Source organism: Brassica napus, chromosome C9 (genome assembly GCF_020379485.1).
Source record: "Brassica napus cultivar Da-Ae chromosome C9, Da-Ae, whole genome shotgun sequence".
Classification (NCBI taxonomy): domain Eukaryota; kingdom Viridiplantae; phylum Streptophyta; class Magnoliopsida; order Brassicales; family Brassicaceae; genus Brassica; species Brassica napus.
In genome coordinates, this window is record NC_063452.1 from 6006659 (window position 1) to 6022310 (window position 15652).

General features: G+C 36.8%; 5 protein-coding genes and 1 non-coding gene across 6 annotated transcripts; 4 read left to right on the plus strand and 2 right to left on the minus strand.

Moving 5' to 3' along the window:
• Window positions 1–1832: 1832 nt before the first annotated feature.
• Window positions 1833–3146, plus strand: LOC125592971 (LOB domain-containing protein 39-like). Its single transcript, XM_048768716.1, has 2 exons — window positions 1833–2468; window positions 2581–3146. The coding sequence occupies exons 1-2, from the start codon at window positions 2285–2287 to the stop codon at window positions 3111–3113; spliced, it is 717 nt and encodes a 238-aa protein (XP_048624673.1). The 5' UTR covers window positions 1833–2284; the 3' UTR covers window positions 3114–3146.
• A 1692-nt stretch (window positions 3147–4838) lies between these two features.
• Window positions 4839–6401, plus strand: LOC106414556 (ras-related protein RABH1a). The gene is made up of 6 exons (XM_013855191.3): window positions 4839–5055; window positions 5239–5309; window positions 5502–5590; window positions 5698–5809; window positions 5911–6001; window positions 6116–6401. Exons 1-6 carry the CDS (start codon window positions 4948–4950, stop codon window positions 6257–6259), a joined length of 615 nt encoding a protein of 204 aa, XP_013710645.1. The 5' UTR covers window positions 4839–4947; the 3' UTR covers window positions 6260–6401.
• A 253-nt stretch (window positions 6402–6654) lies between these two features.
• Window positions 6655–8066, plus strand: LOC125593352 (E3 ubiquitin-protein ligase CIP8-like). Its single transcript, XM_048769857.1, has one exon. It carries the CDS (start codon window positions 7061–7063, stop codon window positions 7931–7933), a length of 873 nt encoding a protein of 290 aa, XP_048625814.1. The 5' UTR covers window positions 6655–7060; the 3' UTR covers window positions 7934–8066.
• A 1329-nt stretch (window positions 8067–9395) lies between these two features.
• Window positions 9396–13147, plus strand: LOC125593353 (4-alpha-glucanotransferase DPE1, chloroplastic/amyloplastic). The gene is made up of 16 exons (XM_048769858.1): window positions 9396–9823; window positions 9932–9982; window positions 10061–10149; window positions 10233–10293; window positions 10597–10675; window positions 10760–10896; window positions 10980–11138; window positions 11238–11314; window positions 11585–11724; window positions 11817–11848; window positions 11925–11999; window positions 12185–12257; window positions 12345–12433; window positions 12519–12563; window positions 12649–12801; window positions 12900–13147. Exons 1-16 carry the CDS (start codon window positions 9470–9472, stop codon window positions 13002–13004), a joined length of 1719 nt encoding a protein of 572 aa, XP_048625815.1. The 5' UTR covers window positions 9396–9469; the 3' UTR covers window positions 13005–13147.
• A 171-nt stretch (window positions 13148–13318) lies between these two features.
• Window positions 13319–13399, minus strand: TRNAL-AAG. Its single transcript has one exon. It is a non-coding gene; the product is annotated as a tRNA-Leu (tRNA).
• A 178-nt stretch (window positions 13400–13577) lies between these two features.
• Window positions 13578–15365, minus strand: BNAC09G06720D. The gene is made up of 3 exons (XM_013855192.3): window positions 15191–15365; window positions 14730–15014; window positions 13578–13951 (listed from the first exon to the last, which is right to left on the minus strand). Exons 1-3 carry the CDS (start codon window positions 15206–15208, stop codon window positions 13904–13906), a joined length of 351 nt encoding a protein of 116 aa, XP_013710646.1. The 5' UTR covers window positions 15209–15365; the 3' UTR covers window positions 13578–13903.
• Window positions 15366–15652: the final 287 nt, after the last annotated feature.

Here is a 15652-nt window from a genome sequence, read left to right on the forward strand (position 1 = left end):
CGGTATATTCCGACGACCATTGTCCGTCGGTATATTCCGACGCCCAATGTTCGTCGGAATACACCGAGGAACATGCTACGTCGGAATTGTCCGAGGAACGTTCTCCGTCGGTACGTAGTTTTTCCGATGAACTCTGGTCTCGTGTGTCCGCATCGTAATATCGTCGGAAGTTCGTCAGAATGACGTTTCTCGGTATTCGTCAGAAAGTCGTCGGAAGTTCTGACGAAATTCCGACGAATTTTTTTTTTCCGACGAAACGATACCGACGGACGGGTTCGTCGGAAATTCGTCGGAATCGGTCTATTCCGACGAATTTCCGACGTTTTCGGCCATCAGAATCCCCCTGTTTTCTTGTAGTGGTAGAGACATGTCGTATTTAAAGAATAAACCTAATTATACTTTAAGTAGTAGTTTGAGACCTATTCCGACGAAGAGTGGAAGATGATGTGGGCTAAATTTTCTCTAATTAGGTCAGAATTGTTTTTGGAAAATTCGCCACTGATGAATTTGCAGCAAATCACTTTTCCAATTTTTTTTAATTTTCTTTGTATAAAGGAAAATAATTTGATTTTAATAGAATAAAAAAGAAAATACGAGAGAGACACACACACTCAGAGAGAAGAGCCTGTGGAGCGAAGGGTCAATAACGGCTTTTGTAGACTCGCAGTTCCAAGAGATCGTAAAAACTTATGCTGTGTCGTAGTAGGTACGTAGAGTCAAATGTAAATAGCAGTCAACATACAATAAACTAAACAACCTTTTATAGTACTTGAACTTATAAATAGTGATTTATGATTTATATAATCTGGATACACATGAGTTTGTAGAAGACGACGAGGTCATGACTCATGGGCACCACGTTCCTCTCTCGTTATTAATACATTTCTTTGATAGCTCCAAAGTGATTGGAAGTACATGAAAGTAGACTGATGCAAGTTAAAGTGTTGAGCAATATTGTGGATATTATAAGATTTTATGGACAAAATTTCGAGTGTACGTGATTTTTTTTGTCTATTCTTCTAATGAAACTCTTACAATGCTATACTTTACAACCCTTGTACATTATGTTAGGATTTTAGACACACATCAGTAAATAATGGTCTAAGCATTAAACTTGACCTAGTTTCGTTTGAATGGGAAATACATGAGTTGACAAATGAAAATGAATGGAAATACATGAGCCGGGTGATCTTACTGTTGGTCTAGCTACTAGAGAATAGTATATAAGAATATGTATCAACATAACCACAACACTTTGTCGTCTCTCTTGTTTCTTTTTTCTTTCTTTTACACTTTGTCCTCTTGTGATTTTGCTTATTAGTTTCATAATCTTTTCTTTTGTGTCAATAATGCCCTCCAAATGATTAAACACTAAAATGCATATGATTCATTCACCACCCAGCACAATCGAATCATCAAGAAACACACGATAACTACCAATGAACACAAAATAACTCCTACTTTTTTCATTTTTCTAAACTAAAACATCTCATGAGAATACACACCACAAATTATACCAATAATTTCATCAAATCCACGTGCACCCCATCCGCCCATCGTCTCCTGACGTAAGATTTGTATAGTCCTTTTTTATCTCGATCAAATCCCAAATTCAGCTTTGTTCCTTTTCTTTATAGTACTTATTGAGTGAAAAGAATAGAGTAGTACAACCTAACGAATATTTTTAAAACGCAAGAAAGTAATATTTAAAAACACGAGTCTGAGTCAGTGACAAGTGTTTGCGGAGAAACGGAAACGCTCTCTTTTCCCCCAATGCCAATACCTTTGGAATCACTTCCCAAACGCTCTCCTTGCTTGTAGTGTGTTGTCCTACGTTTTTTTGTTTAGTTACTTGTAAGTACAACATAAATTGTTTAATAGTTTGAGTGAACTACCTACTATATTATACAATTTCTAGTTGTTGTTTCTATCTTACCACGTATTCTTGATCCACGTAAATATTTGAAGGTTTGAAAGTTATATCAAGAATACCATAAGCGGCTAAAGACCAAACTTTTTTGAGTTTCTTCTCTTTCCCATAAATTTGATATACAGAAAGGTTTTAAATAAAAATAATGGAAAAGAAAGGACAAAGGAATAAAAAAGAAAACAAGTTGACACACACTTGCCTCTATAAATCCAATCTAGGCCTCTCTCTCATCTTCTTATAACTTGTTTCTTCTCCTCTATCAAATCAGATCAAAACTTGTGTTTCTTGCTCCCAAAATATTGGATAAATATTCTCATAAGTTTTGAAATTGTGTTTCTTTGTTAGCAAATAAATATGAGTTGCAATGGATGTAGAGTTCTTCGAATAGGTTGCAGCGAAACATGCATCCTTCGTCCTTGCCTTCAATGGATCGAATCCGCCGAGTCACAAGGCCACGCTACCGTCTTCGTGGCTAAATTCTTTGGCCGTGCCAGTCTAATGTCACTCATCTCCGCCGCACCCGAACCAAACCGCCCTGGTATATTTCAGAATATAACACGCAACATCATTAATACAAAGACTATTAGCGTTACAAGATTCGATTCCTTTTGTAATAACTTGAGATTTACTTGTTCGGTTTGTTTGTTCAGCTTTGTTTCAGTCTTTGTTGTTTGAAGCGTGTGGGAGGACGGTGAACCCGGTTAACGGAGCGGTTGGTATGTTATGGACCGTGAACTGGCACGTGTGCCAAGCGGCTGTTGAAACTGTTCTTCGCGGCGGAACTTTACGACCTATCTCAGATCTACCCGAATCTCCTTCGTTGAACTCCTCAGATGAGTCTACCGAGATCTGGCGGATGCAACGTCGCGACGGTTTTTCGACCTCAGGATCCAAGCTCAGTACGACGGGGATGAAAGAATCTCTGGTCAACCGTACACGATCGAAAACCGAGTGGTCTGAACAGGATATGGAGCTACAGTTGAACCCTGGGTTAGCTCTAACGGGTCCGGTTGTCCCGGTTCCTTTTCTTCCACCGCCGCAGTTTAGCAAGGCTGTTAACAGTGATCATCCGGGAAGTCCATCGGAGGAGTCTGTGACGGCGACGTCGTGTTATGAAAATGGAATCAGCGGCGATGGATACAGAAACAAAAGAGAGAGAAAGTTATTTAATCTTTTTGTGTAAAACCGACGACGCAAACTCTCAGCATTCAGTTTTTTTCGACGGTCCTTTTTAGGGTTTTTTTTTGTGGTGAAGCCGCATAATTATTTTCTCTATCGAGAAATATGATAATTTTTGGTGATATAATACTTTGCGGATGAGTATTATAAATAATCTGTTGAGAAAATGGTTAAGTTTGCTACTTAGCTAGCTACACATACAACATAATGGTTCCAACTTCCAACCTTGAATATTGTTTAAATTATTAGCACAACATTACTACATAGAGAGAGAAAAAAACCACGTAGAGAACATTAGGAATCCCGTTTTAATAACGCATTTTCTCTACTATAAATAATGACTAATCTGTTGTAAATAAAGAGAGAAAGAGTGGATTAATTGTTCTTATTCATTACATAATGTGCCCTTTATATATAAGGAATTACAAGAGGTATATACCGTCATAGATAAATGAAAAGATTACAAATCCTAAACCAATAAGGAAAAGGAAATTCTAATCATACAAAGAAAAGAAAAGCCATGAGAAAAGGAAAGTCTAAACCGCTTTTGGTTATGACATTCACTTAAACGGTTCATAACACTCCCCCTTGAATGTTATAACCATTAAGAGCTCGTAATACGCTTTGGATGTTGCCTCGTTAAAACCTTACCAGTAAAACCCAAAGGGATAAAACCATGGTTAAGGAAAAAGAGTACAACACGTATTACTCCACCTGATTTGTACTTCACTGAAGGTCTTTCAGTCGACGCATCCCAATCTCATGCGTAAGCTTTTTGAATGTAGAAGTCGAAAGTGACTTAGTGAATAGGTCTGCTGAATTGTCACTTGAACGAAATTGTCATATGAAATATAAATATCCTATATAGAATTGACACTCGATTTGTTGAAGAAGCAAAACGATAAATTCTGTTCCCATGGATTTCACAGTTTTCTTTCCAAAAACCTTTTTTACATTTATGCATTATTACAAATTGACTTAGTTAAGGCATTTTAATACTATGGAAAAAACGTAATACACTTTACCTAAGGCATTTTTTATTGCTAACAATAATTCCTGAGCACATCTATATAATACCTAAGGCACACGTAAGGCATATTACATATTCTTATTATAACACAGTTTAGTTTTACTAAAATTACAACAATATTTGAATAATATTTTATGAAATAATAAACTTATGGTCACATTTTTTTAATATAGTAAATTAAATCTATGCTAATCATAAAAAAGATTTATTGTAATAAAAATATTACAATATTTGAATGTTATTTTTATCTAATAATAAACTGATGTAAAATAAATAACTCCTATATACATATCAATAAAATATTTTTTTATTGAAGTTAGTCATCACAAAAAAATATATATTGTTGATACATATAAGCTATATTGAAGTTAGTCATCACAAAAAAAAAATATATTGTTGATACTATTACCTAGGAGTATTCTTTCTTTTACTCTTAATAATATTTTCATTTTATTATCTACAAGGACTAGTATTTTTGAATGAGTCTTGTAATGATCTGAATCGATTTCTGAGATTTAATTACCACCAGATTTACCAAAACCTTTCAAATATTGTAAAGAAAAAAAAGAATTATGATTCCGTTGTTTCCTTATAGTTTTTATATAATCCCATCTTATCTTTTACCAAAAATGTATATTACCTATTAAAATTGAGCATTTGTCAAAATATAATAAACTAGAAAAGATTCTGTATCATATATAACCTTTTTGGTACCATAGTAAACAAATGTATAAACGTGATTAGTGTCAGCTTCCATTACAATCCAAAGCCTCAATTTAAAGAAAGAAAAAAAAGAAGAAGGGAGAGGATGACACATCTAGGCAATTACAAGCTGGTGTTCCTGGGAGATCAGGCCGTTGGTAAAACCAGTATCATTACATGTTTCATGTACGGTAACTTTGACACTAATTATCAGGTTCGATTACTCCCAATCTCTTTACATCTCCATGGTTCCATCATTGGAACACATGTTTCAAAAATTAATCAATACAATACCTTTTGTGGTCTTCATTGGTTATTATTGATCATCGACGTGAATGTCTCCTTTTTGATGATCATTGGTGTTACCATTGCCTATTGTGTTTCAATTTTTTGGCAGGCTACAATTGGAATTGATTTTTTGTCCAAAACAATGCGTCATGAAGATACAACTTTTCGTCTGCAATTGTGGTAATTCCATCTTTGTATTGCAATCTATTGTGGGAAGTCTCTTATCGATGTTTTGGCTCTGCGTTATGTACAATCATTCACTAGCAATACATATAAGAATAAGATCCATGCAAATATATGTTTCGCAGACATTGCAATGTGTAATTTATCCATGTGTTCAAGATATTGCATATTGTAATAATTGATGCGCAGGGACACGGCTGGACAAGAGAGATTCAAAAGCCTAATACCAAGTTATATCAGAGATTCTTCTGTTGCTGTCATTGTCTATGATGTTGCTAGTAAGCTCTATGAACATTTTTTTAATGGCATTTCATCGATTGAACATTTCAAAACCGGTCTTGTTCTGTCTCCAGTACTCAAATAAATAGTTCTCGCAATGGTGCAGATAAGCAATCATTTATTAACGCCTCCAAGTGGATTGAAGATGTTCGTGCAGAAAGAGGCAATCAAGTCATCATTGCTCTCGTTGGTAACAAAACCGATCTTGTTCATCGAAGGTAAGCAAAACTCAAAGTTAGACCAGTGTAGGGGGATCCTGAATTGCTTCATTTATTTGATTAAAATTTTTCAAATGAGGTTGTTCTCGGTGATTCAACAGGCAAGTTTCAATAGAGGAAGGAGATAACAAAGCTCGTGAGCTTGGAGCTTTGTTCATAGAGACTAGTGCAAAAGCTGGATTCAACATTAAGGTAAACAAACACACAAGACAATGGTGATGTATTCTCTTAAGTAAAACCTTAACTAGTTTTTTGTTTTTTTTTTTTACTAGTTTTTTGTTTTGTTTGTTTTGTTTTGAGTGAAAGCCTCTGTTCTGTAAGATTGCGTCGGCGTTACAGGGGACTGAAACACAAACTTGGACGAGACAAGAGGATTTGGTGGATGTGAACCTAAAGCCAATGACCAATTTATCTCACTCAGAGCAGCAACAAGGAAACTGTTCTTGTTAAATGATATATTACATAGCTTTTTAATTAGAGAGTTAGGAAGACAGAAAAAAACATTAATGTGATTTGATAAAACTATTGTTACAACAACCAAGAGCTTCTTTCCGTATGTGATAGTTTTTGAACCTGAGTGCAGTGATCTTTTTGGAAATTTCAACAGTTCAGTATGTTTGGAACAAGGCCATACAGGGAGAACAAATGAAAATAGATACTGTTTTCTTGATAAAAAAAAAAGATATTGTTTTTCTTGAAGATAAGTATTATCACTGTAATCACAATTGCATCTGAGACATCAAGCTAAAAGACCACACCACATCAGAGTCTTTTAGCTTTCTATAAGGTTGCCTTGCTTATATATTCTATCTGTCTTAGAAACTGGCCACTAACCCACGGAATCTTCAACCATTTGCACCAAGATTCAAGCACTCCTGTCACAAATCAGATTTTTAGGAGACATTTGTCCCCAAAAAAAAGTCGTCCAAATTAATCTGTTAATTTTCTAAGCTGACAAACTTCTACCTGTTATTGGATAATGAAAGGAACGTTGAACCTGTTGTTTTAACAAAAGTACAACTCAGTTTTGATTTTGAAAAAACTGGTGTTAGTGGGATTAAACAGTTTGATTAATAATATAAAGGGATTATAATATGATGGGTCGGCGGGTGGGTGGGGGGTAACGACAACGATGGATACTCTATATCTCTTCGAATTAAGATAACACACAGACTTTTCCGTTTTTTTTCTTTTGGTTATCTGATTATCCATCGGATCTGAATCCGGATCCGACAACCCGACGGTAAAACGATGTCCAGCGCTCCGTCGGATGATGCGCACTGGTGCTACCACTGCAACAAGCGCGTCGTCGTCGAAACTGTAGACGATTTCGTCGTCTGCTCCGAATGCAACAAAGGCTTCGTCGAATCGATCGATCCGATTCCACGCTCGCCGCCGCTTTCCCCAGATCTGAGGGTAGAAGACTCGAGCATCGGCTCGCATTTCCTCCAGATGCTCCGTCTCTTAACCCACGCGCCGTCGCCGCCTCGGCTCGATGTGTTGTCGTACGAAGACGAGTTCTTCGGGTTGGAGATTAATAGCAGAAACGAAATCGAAGACGAAGAGGATGAGGAGGAAGAAGAAGAAGAGGATCGAGGAGGGGAGATGTTCCCGATCACGACGCGATCGATAACCGGAAGAAACCGGATTCTCGATTGGGCCGAGATTCTAATGGGAATCGAGGACAATTCGGATCGGTACGCTGTAAACGCGGCTGATTACGTCGACGACGGAGCTGGTTACGAGGCGCTTCTCCAGAATTTAGCGGAAGGAGACGGTGGTGGGAGGAGAGGAGCACCGCCGGCGGCGAAATCGGCGATTGAGGCGTTAGAGACTTTGGAGGTTGGTGATTCTTGTGACAAGATGATGATGGTTGTGGTTTGTGCTGTGTGTAAAGATGCGATGGTGATTGGTGAAACTGTTAAGAAGTTACCGTGTGGGCATTGTTACCACGGTAATTGTATTTTGCCGTGGCTAGGAACGAGGAACTCTTGTCCTGTTTGTAGGTTCCAGCTGAAGACTGATGATGCTGAGTATGAGGAAGAGGAAGAGAGGAAGAAAAGAACCACCACCACTACCTTGACCGACTCTGGCGCTTCTTCTTCTTCTTCTTCCCGTTTCTAATGTGGGAAAGGTCTCTATATATGTATGTGTTGCTTTACTCTTTAGATTATAAAACTCTTCTTAGTCTCCGCATTGTTTTGATTGCAAATATCAACACAAAATCCTGATGGGAAGACAGTTTAGAGATTGTGTATTTGTGTTGTATCTCTCGATTCTTGATAGTAGGTCGGGTGTGTGTGGTGAGGCCAATGGATAAAACTTGGTCAATTCCCGAAATAACTGATACCAGAAGTTGTAATTCAACAAGTAGCCAGATATTGCAGATCAAGGTTGTTTCAATCTAAAAACACTGGTATTATCATCAAAACAGTTTACACTCCTACCACATTTATCACTGCATGTCCAAAAACAGCTTACCGGTGGTTCAGATAGCTGTACGCCTGTACCACAGCGTCAGTGCCTGTTCATAGTATATCATGTAATCTTTTCTTTTTAAATGTGAAGATAAAAATTTGGTAAATAGTTAGTAAAAACAAAAAAATAATATTTTTTAATACTTTATGACAATATAAGTTTAATCGCCATGATTAATATGTTAAAACAATGATTTTAGCAAAAAAAAAAAAAAGAAGAAACATTTTATAACAAAAGTCAATATACAATGCCATGTGATAAATTTTGGATCATGGGTTTTAAAAAAATTGGGGGCCATCACTAAAAGCCCAAAATACGGCCTTGAAAAATGGCGCCATTGACGAGATAATCAACACACGTGATATAGGACTGGGCGTTCGGGTATCCGTTGGCATTCGGATCGGATTTTTTGGGTTTTCGGATTTTCGGATTTACGCTTCTAGGTCCCATACTAAAATTTTATTAATACGGATCGAGTTCGGATAATAACACTTCGGATTCGGTTCAAAATTGTATTGCATCATAAAACCCATAAAGTAATCATATATCGTACGGATTCGGGTTATATCGGTTCGGTTCGGATATAACCAAAATAAAAAACAAAATTTTTGAAGTAAAACATAAAGAAAAACATCTAAATTAAATAAAATTAATCTATCACATATAAAATTGATAAAATAACAATAAAATGATAAATCAAGCATGAAAACAAACATCATTTGTAAACAATATGTATTGCCTTATAGAGAGTAAACTTTTTATTCCAATGAGCAAATTATAAAATACTTGTTTATAACTAATTGTGTGCTTAAAGCATTTATTAGATTTTTAATATTTATTATTATATATAATATTACCACAAATATTGAATTTAATAATTGGAATACTTATATATATTTCAAAATATTTATATTGACTATTAATTTCGGTTTTTTCGGGTTACCCGTTCGGATTCGGTTAATAATACTTCGGGTTCGGATATTTTTTATACCACCCATTCGGGTATTTTTACGTTTTGGGTCGGATAACGGATCGGATTTTTCGGTTCGGGTTCGGTTCGGATTTGGGGTTCCAGATTTTATGCCCAGGCCTAACGTGATATATCACACACTTCACTCTCTCTCTTTCTCCGTTAGCAAAGAGGACGAAAATATCTTCTTCTTCTTCACTGTAGAATCTTTGATGTCGATTCTTATCTCGTCTCCTTCCCTCAAGCTTCTCCGATCACCATCATCTCGTGAATCTCCGATCGGCGCCGCTTTCCTCGGAAACAGGCTGAAGGCGTCTCGGCCTCTCAGTCTCCGGCTCCGAATGGATGCCGTTTCGAGTACTTCTGTCTCAAGCATTAGCGTTGGTGAAGACTTTCCACTAGACTACGAGCAGTGGCTACCGTTAACGGATCCGGATAGCCGGAGAAGAGCCGGCGTTTTGCTCCACCCGACGTCGTTTCGCAGTCCTCACGGCATTGGTGATCTCGGGGAAGACGCGTTCCGTTTCATCGATTGGCTTCACTCTACTGGCTGCTCCCTTTGGCAGGTGATTTAAATCGAATGTAGATTGATCTTCTAATCATTAGAAGTTCTTCGCCATTGATTGTAAGGTTAGACTAAGAGGATCACTAGTGAACTTTGTTTTGATGAGCAGGTGCTTCCTCTTGTTCCTCCAGATGAAGGAGGGTCTCCTTATGCAGGACAGGTTTGTTATTTTTTTTTTGTTTGATTGTTTATTTCACTTGTGGAGTTATTAACTTCTTGTTGTGATGGCTACGTCTAGGATGCAAATTGTGGGAATACGTTGTTGATTTCTCTTGATGAGCTTGTGAAGGACGGCTTGTTAATGAAGGATGAGCTCCCACTGCCAATGTGCTAATCTTCTTCTGTATGGTTTTTAAGTAGATTCTATTGTTTTTGTATTGTCTCTCATTCTCAACTCTATATCTATCTAGTGAGGCTGATTCTGTGAACTATCAAACTGCTAACAAGTTGAAGAGTCCTTTGATAACTAAGGTACACACAATCTGGCTTTCAAACCATCTCACTCCTCCTATATAGATCTGTTAAAGTTTAAATATTTTGATTTATGTTTTTTTTTTCTTATCTAGAGTTAAATACTAGTGAATGAAGATTATGCGTTGAAGTTTAGTTCCACAAGCTTAATAAATTACTGTGTTTTCAAGCTAAGCTGCCTAGCACAATCTTCTCTATATACGTGTTTAGTGTTTTTGGTGGAAATATTCATCTATTTCTTTCTTTGATTATAGCCACTGGTCTGGCTTGAGAAATTAAGTTTGATCACTGAATTTTTCTCAGGCAGCAAAGAGGCTTATTGGCAGCAATGGTGAACTGAAGAGAAAATTGCAAGCTTTCCGTATTGACCCCTCTATATCATGTGAGAAATATACAGTCTATATGATTCGTTTGGCTAATCTGAATACCAAGTTCTCACTGAGGATGTCATGTTCACTATGCATAGGTTGGCTTGAAGATGCCGCTTATTTTGCTGCTATAGACAATACTTTAAACTCATACAGTTGGTTCGAGTGGCCTGAACCGCTTAAAAACCGTCATCTTTCAGCCATGGAAGCTATATACCAAAGTCAAAAGGAATTTGTAAGATCTTTGTGGCTTTTTGCTAACTCCCTTGGAAACGTTCTGTGAAAGCCTTTGGGATAACCTCTTCTTCTTTGTTGCAGATAGACTTGTTTATTGCTAAACAATTTTTGTTCCAAAGGCAGTGGCAGAAAGTTCGTGAGTATGCACGGAGTAAAGGAGTCAATATAATGGGGGATATGCCCATTTATGTAGGATATCATAGTGCAGATGTTTGGGCAAATAAGAAACATTTCTTACTGGTAAGTAAGAGTTTTAAATATGGAGGTAAAAAATGTTGTTGTATGTAAAAGGAGAGAAATTTAGAGTTTCCTGAAGGTCGCTTTTAAACTTTTTCGCAGAACAGGAAAGGCTTTCCGCTTCTAGTTAGTGGTGTTCCTCCTGATCTATTCAGCGAAACTGGTCAACTGTGGGGAAGGTTTTGAAACTACTCAGTCTCTTACTTTAGATTATTGGTTTGATGTTTGGTTAGTTCTTTTCACCAGAACAACTATGTTCAAGGCCTATGTTTCTTAATCATTTCTCGATAGACAATATTGGAAAATATAGGCGACGTGAATAAGTTGTTGGCTTTTCCTAGACTATTTGTTGTACTTCACAACCCTGCCATAACTTGTTACCCTTCATTCTCTTATATTTTCTTACTCAACATGGTATTTATTGACACTTGTCATTCATTGTTTTGAAGCCCTCTTTATGACTGGAAAGCGATGGAGAGTGAGCAATTTTCTTGGTGGGTTCATCGGATAAGACGTGCACAGGACTTGTATGATGAATGCAGGATCGATCATTTCAGAGGATTTGCAGGGTTTTGGGCAGTCCCTTCTGGTGAGTTAATCTTCAAACTAGAAAAGGGTGACTGATCATATTTATTGGTTACATTATTCGGTTGATAGCTTCACTGGTATGATACTCTGCAGAAGCTAAAGTTGCCACAGTTGGAAGATGGAAGGTACTTTGCTTAACTAACTAATGTAACTATAATCAGGTTAAAGAAATGAAGAATTACAAAAGTTGTATTAGTGTAGGTAGGACCTGGAAAGTCTTTATTTGACGCCATTTCAAGCGGTGTTGGGAAGATCAAAATCATAGCTGAAGATTTGGTAAGCTCATTTGACTCCGTTACAGAGACAGTCAGTAGTTACATAAAAGTTGACTTACTAAACGTGTGCATCTAGTTTGAAATGAACTTGCTCTTGCTGGTAAATTATGTGGAATATGAGATATTGACACCTTGACAAAACATGAGAGTGTTTGCTAATGGAGGCTACGTTTTGACACAAGACAGGGAGTCATTACTAAAGATGTAGTTGAGCTGAGGAAATCAATCGGAGCACCTGGAATGGCTGTCCTCCAGTTTGGTAAAACTGCTTGGCTTCCTCATGTTCTTCACTGTCTTTTATCATCTCTCAACCTACTTTGTGATTATTTTTGTGGGTTAATATCAGCTTTTGGAGGGGGTGCGGATAACCCACATTTACCTCATAATCATGAAGTGAACCAAGTTGTATACTCTGGAACTCATGACAACGACACTGTAAGTTCTGTTTAAGCTTTAAATTGATTTTACTGAACTCCGGAAGAAGTGTATATATCTTGTTGATTTTTTTCTTGTTATATAGATTCGAGGGTGGTGGGACACTCTGGATCAAGAAGAAAAATCTAAGGTCATTTCACTGATTACTTAACACCATTAAACATATAGTTTATGATTGTAAGACAATCACAAAAGCGATTTTTTTCAAGTTACAGGCAATGAAGTACCTGTCAATAGGTGAAGAAGACGATATATCATGGTCACTTATCAAAGCTGCCTTCTCTTCAGTAGCTCAAACCGCAATCATACCGATGCAAGACATTCTCGGTCTCGGAAGTTCTGCCAGGATGAACACTCCAGCCACTGAGGTTAGTCAATTGCTTTTTATCTAATTAAAGCTATAGTGAAAATTTGGAAAATTTAAAGACGATAAGAGTTCGGTTTTGTACATGTGAAATACGCAAAGGTGGGGAACTGGGGTTGGAGGATTCCGAGTTCAACGAACTTTGATCATCTTCAAACGGAATCTGACAGACTCAGAAGTCTATTGTCATTGTACGGTCGGCTTTGAGGAAATCATCATCCTACATGGCAAAGAAGAAGGATCATCTCTCGTTTTCTTATTATGATAAAATGCTAAATAAAGTAAACCGAAGCATATATGTTTTGTTGAAAAGATTAATCGATTATATGGTATATGATTTCGCATGTTAATTCTAACCTTAACTTGATTAACTTTGCTAATTTATCAGAACAAGCGTACACGTTTTTGTATGATCAAGATAACAAAGGGAGAAAGTTACTATCTTGTTAATAGCCAAAATTTAATTAACCTTGGGTAGAATCAGTAACACGTCTGTTTTCACCAAAAAGGACAAAGAGTATTGTTGACAGTGGGATTTGAACCCACGCCCTTTCGGACCAGAACCTTAATCTGGCGCCTTAGACCAACTCGGCCATATCAACGTTGTTGTTCGGGTATACATTGCATTATATAGATAAATGATACATCTAAATATCTAATACTCCTGCTACTGCATCTTTTTTTCCTGGTCAAATGCTTTTATAAATAGGTAGCTAGTGAGTTTAAGACTTGACCAGGATGATTGAAAAAGATCAGTAACGTCTGTGTTTCACTGTTAAATAGCAGACAATATTTTAACTTTTATAATCTAAATGCATCTTCGTAATGTATCACACATCTGTAATGCACAAGTGTACCAATCTCTACATCAAACCACAAAATTAGCTACACTTCACATTTACCAAAACATCATATGGTTAGACAGTGTAAGATAACAAGTAAACAGCATACAAACTTGATTTAATGCTCTGCTTCCGCAGTAATAAGTTGCCACATTGCCATTTTTCATTTCTGTCTTCAAATCATCATCATTACTATCATTATTATAAATAATTGAAACAGCTGAAGAAGATCCATCTCCTCATCGTCTCTATTATAAGATACCTTCAAGCTTTAACGCAGCAGTTGAAGCAGCTGAAGATTCCTCTCCTCGCCTGTTCCATGTCACATACACGTACATGTTAGATTAAGAATGTTTTATTCCTAACACAATTTTTATACCTTTTGATGTGATTCTTTAACAATATAAACTCAACCATACCCAATCCAACCCCAAATCTAATAATATAAAGTCAAAAGCTATTTTATGAAGTTTGGTGGGGGTATTAATATCATGCTTAGATTTAAATAGCATAAACAACTAGACCAAACACTCAACTTGGACCACATGTACCCCAGTTGCTAGAAATAGCCATATAATGCTTACAGAGTTAGATTCCACAACCTAACCTATCCACAAGAAGATAAGGCCCACATCTAATGAACACACACATCTAGATTCCAATTCATATAGACACAACTCAGTCAAAACCTACAAAAAGCTGAAGTTTTGAAAAAAGGTAAACTACAACAAACAATGTGTGACCCAAAGACACCTGCCTACCGGTTTCAAGAAAATCAATCAATACACCCACATCAATATAAATGAATGCTTAGATGAAAATTCAACTGTATACATATAATTCAATGTAAACTTTCTTAAAACAAAGTTGGGACTTTTGGTGAGTATAAAAGCACATGATCAACTAATTAGAACAAATACCAAAAGATATAACACGTTAGCTAGATAGATATTGTGCTACAAAGTTAGATTCCATAAACCATGGAACAAAGCTAATCCAGAACACACAATCAATCATTCAACTCAAATAAACCCAAAACGAAAAAACGAAACTTTAAGATAGCAGTAAAATTTTTCAAAAGTAATCTTACAGATGGAGAAAGTGGTTGGTGGTGAGAAAACTCATTGTGGGTTTTGTTGTTGTCACTGTGAACGGTGGTGAGCTTAGGCTTGGTATTATCAACCGAAGTAGGTTGATTATGAAAAGGGTTGATGAGTTCTTCTTCGTTGCCAAGACTGGCACGAGAAGGATCTCTCTTGTTCTGTTTCCTCATCTCTCTGATCTTGGAGAAATCCATAGAGTAATCAGGAATGCTTCCTCCTTTCTGATCCCAGTCACCAAACTGTGGTACTGATAGCCATGGCGAGTTCTTGTTCTGCCAACAAAACAAAAATCTCCATTTTCAATAAACTTTGATTTATACAAAAGAACAAAACCACTAACACAATCGATTAAAGTTTTGATTTTGAGACACGGGTCAAAACAAGAACTTGACTTTTTGTGAAAACAAGAACTAAGCAAAAGAGAAGATGGAGTTTGAGAGATTCAGACCTCCTTAGGATCTTCCATATGATCAAAACCTGTAGAGAGTAAAGAATCCTCCTTTTTTTTAAATAACTTTTTCAATCAAATGAAGAAGATACGATGGTGGTGAAAGAGGAATGAATATATAATAAGCTTTTAATACAGCAAAATCACAGCTCGATTGGGTGGTGCTGGTACGATTACACTTGACTGTTTCTTTGTGAAAGAATTACGATTATGCCCATTCGTCCGGACACGCACACGGTGTGTCCGCGTCAGCTTCTTACTGGGCTTTCTTTCTGGGCCGTATTACTGGGCTAGCCTTAAATATTAGTCGTATTAAATATGACACTTTTTTTTTTTGGAACATATTAAATATGACACTCACTTTGACATCGTCCAACACAGATGCTAAACAATTAGATTGTACTACATTCAACTAACATTATTATCATTTTGCAATCTGTTGACTCTGTTTCAAACAGTAAT

Coding starts and splice junctions, on each gene's coding strand:
- LOC125593353 (XM_048769858.1), top strand. CDS start 9,470: ATGTCGATTCTTATCTCGTCTCCTTCCCTCAAGCTTCTCCGATCACCA. Junction 9,824..9,931: donor CTGGCTGCTCCCTTTGGCAG/GTGATTTAAATC, acceptor TTTGATGAGCAG/GTGCTTCCTCTTGTTCCTCC. Junction 12,434..12,518: donor GAACTCATGACAACGACACT/GTAAGTTCTGTT, acceptor CTTGTTATATAG/ATTCGAGGGTGGTGGGACAC.
- LOC106414556 (XM_013855191.3), top strand. CDS start 4,948: ATGACACATCTAGGCAATTACAAGCTGGTGTTCCTGGGAGATCAGGCC. Junction 5,056..5,238: donor ACTTTGACACTAATTATCAG/GTTCGATTACTC, acceptor ATTTTTTGGCAG/GCTACAATTGGAATTGATTT. Junction 5,591..5,697: donor CATTGTCTATGATGTTGCTA/GTAAGCTCTATG, acceptor GCAATGGTGCAG/ATAAGCAATCATTTATTAAC.
- LOC125592971 (XM_048768716.1), top strand. CDS start 2,285: ATGAGTTGCAATGGATGTAGAGTTCTTCGAATAGGTTGCAGCGAAACA. Junction 2,469..2,580: donor ACCCGAACCAAACCGCCCTG/GTATATTTCAGA, acceptor TTGTTTGTTCAG/CTTTGTTTCAGTCTTTGTTG.
- BNAC09G06720D (XM_013855192.3), bottom strand. Junction 13,952..14,729: donor ACCAACCACTTTCTCCATCT/GTAAGATTACTT, acceptor GACATGGAACAG/GCGAGGAGAGGAATCTTCAG.
- LOC125593352 (XM_048769857.1), top strand. CDS start 7,061: ATGTCCAGCGCTCCGTCGGATGATGCGCACTGGTGCTACCACTGCAAC.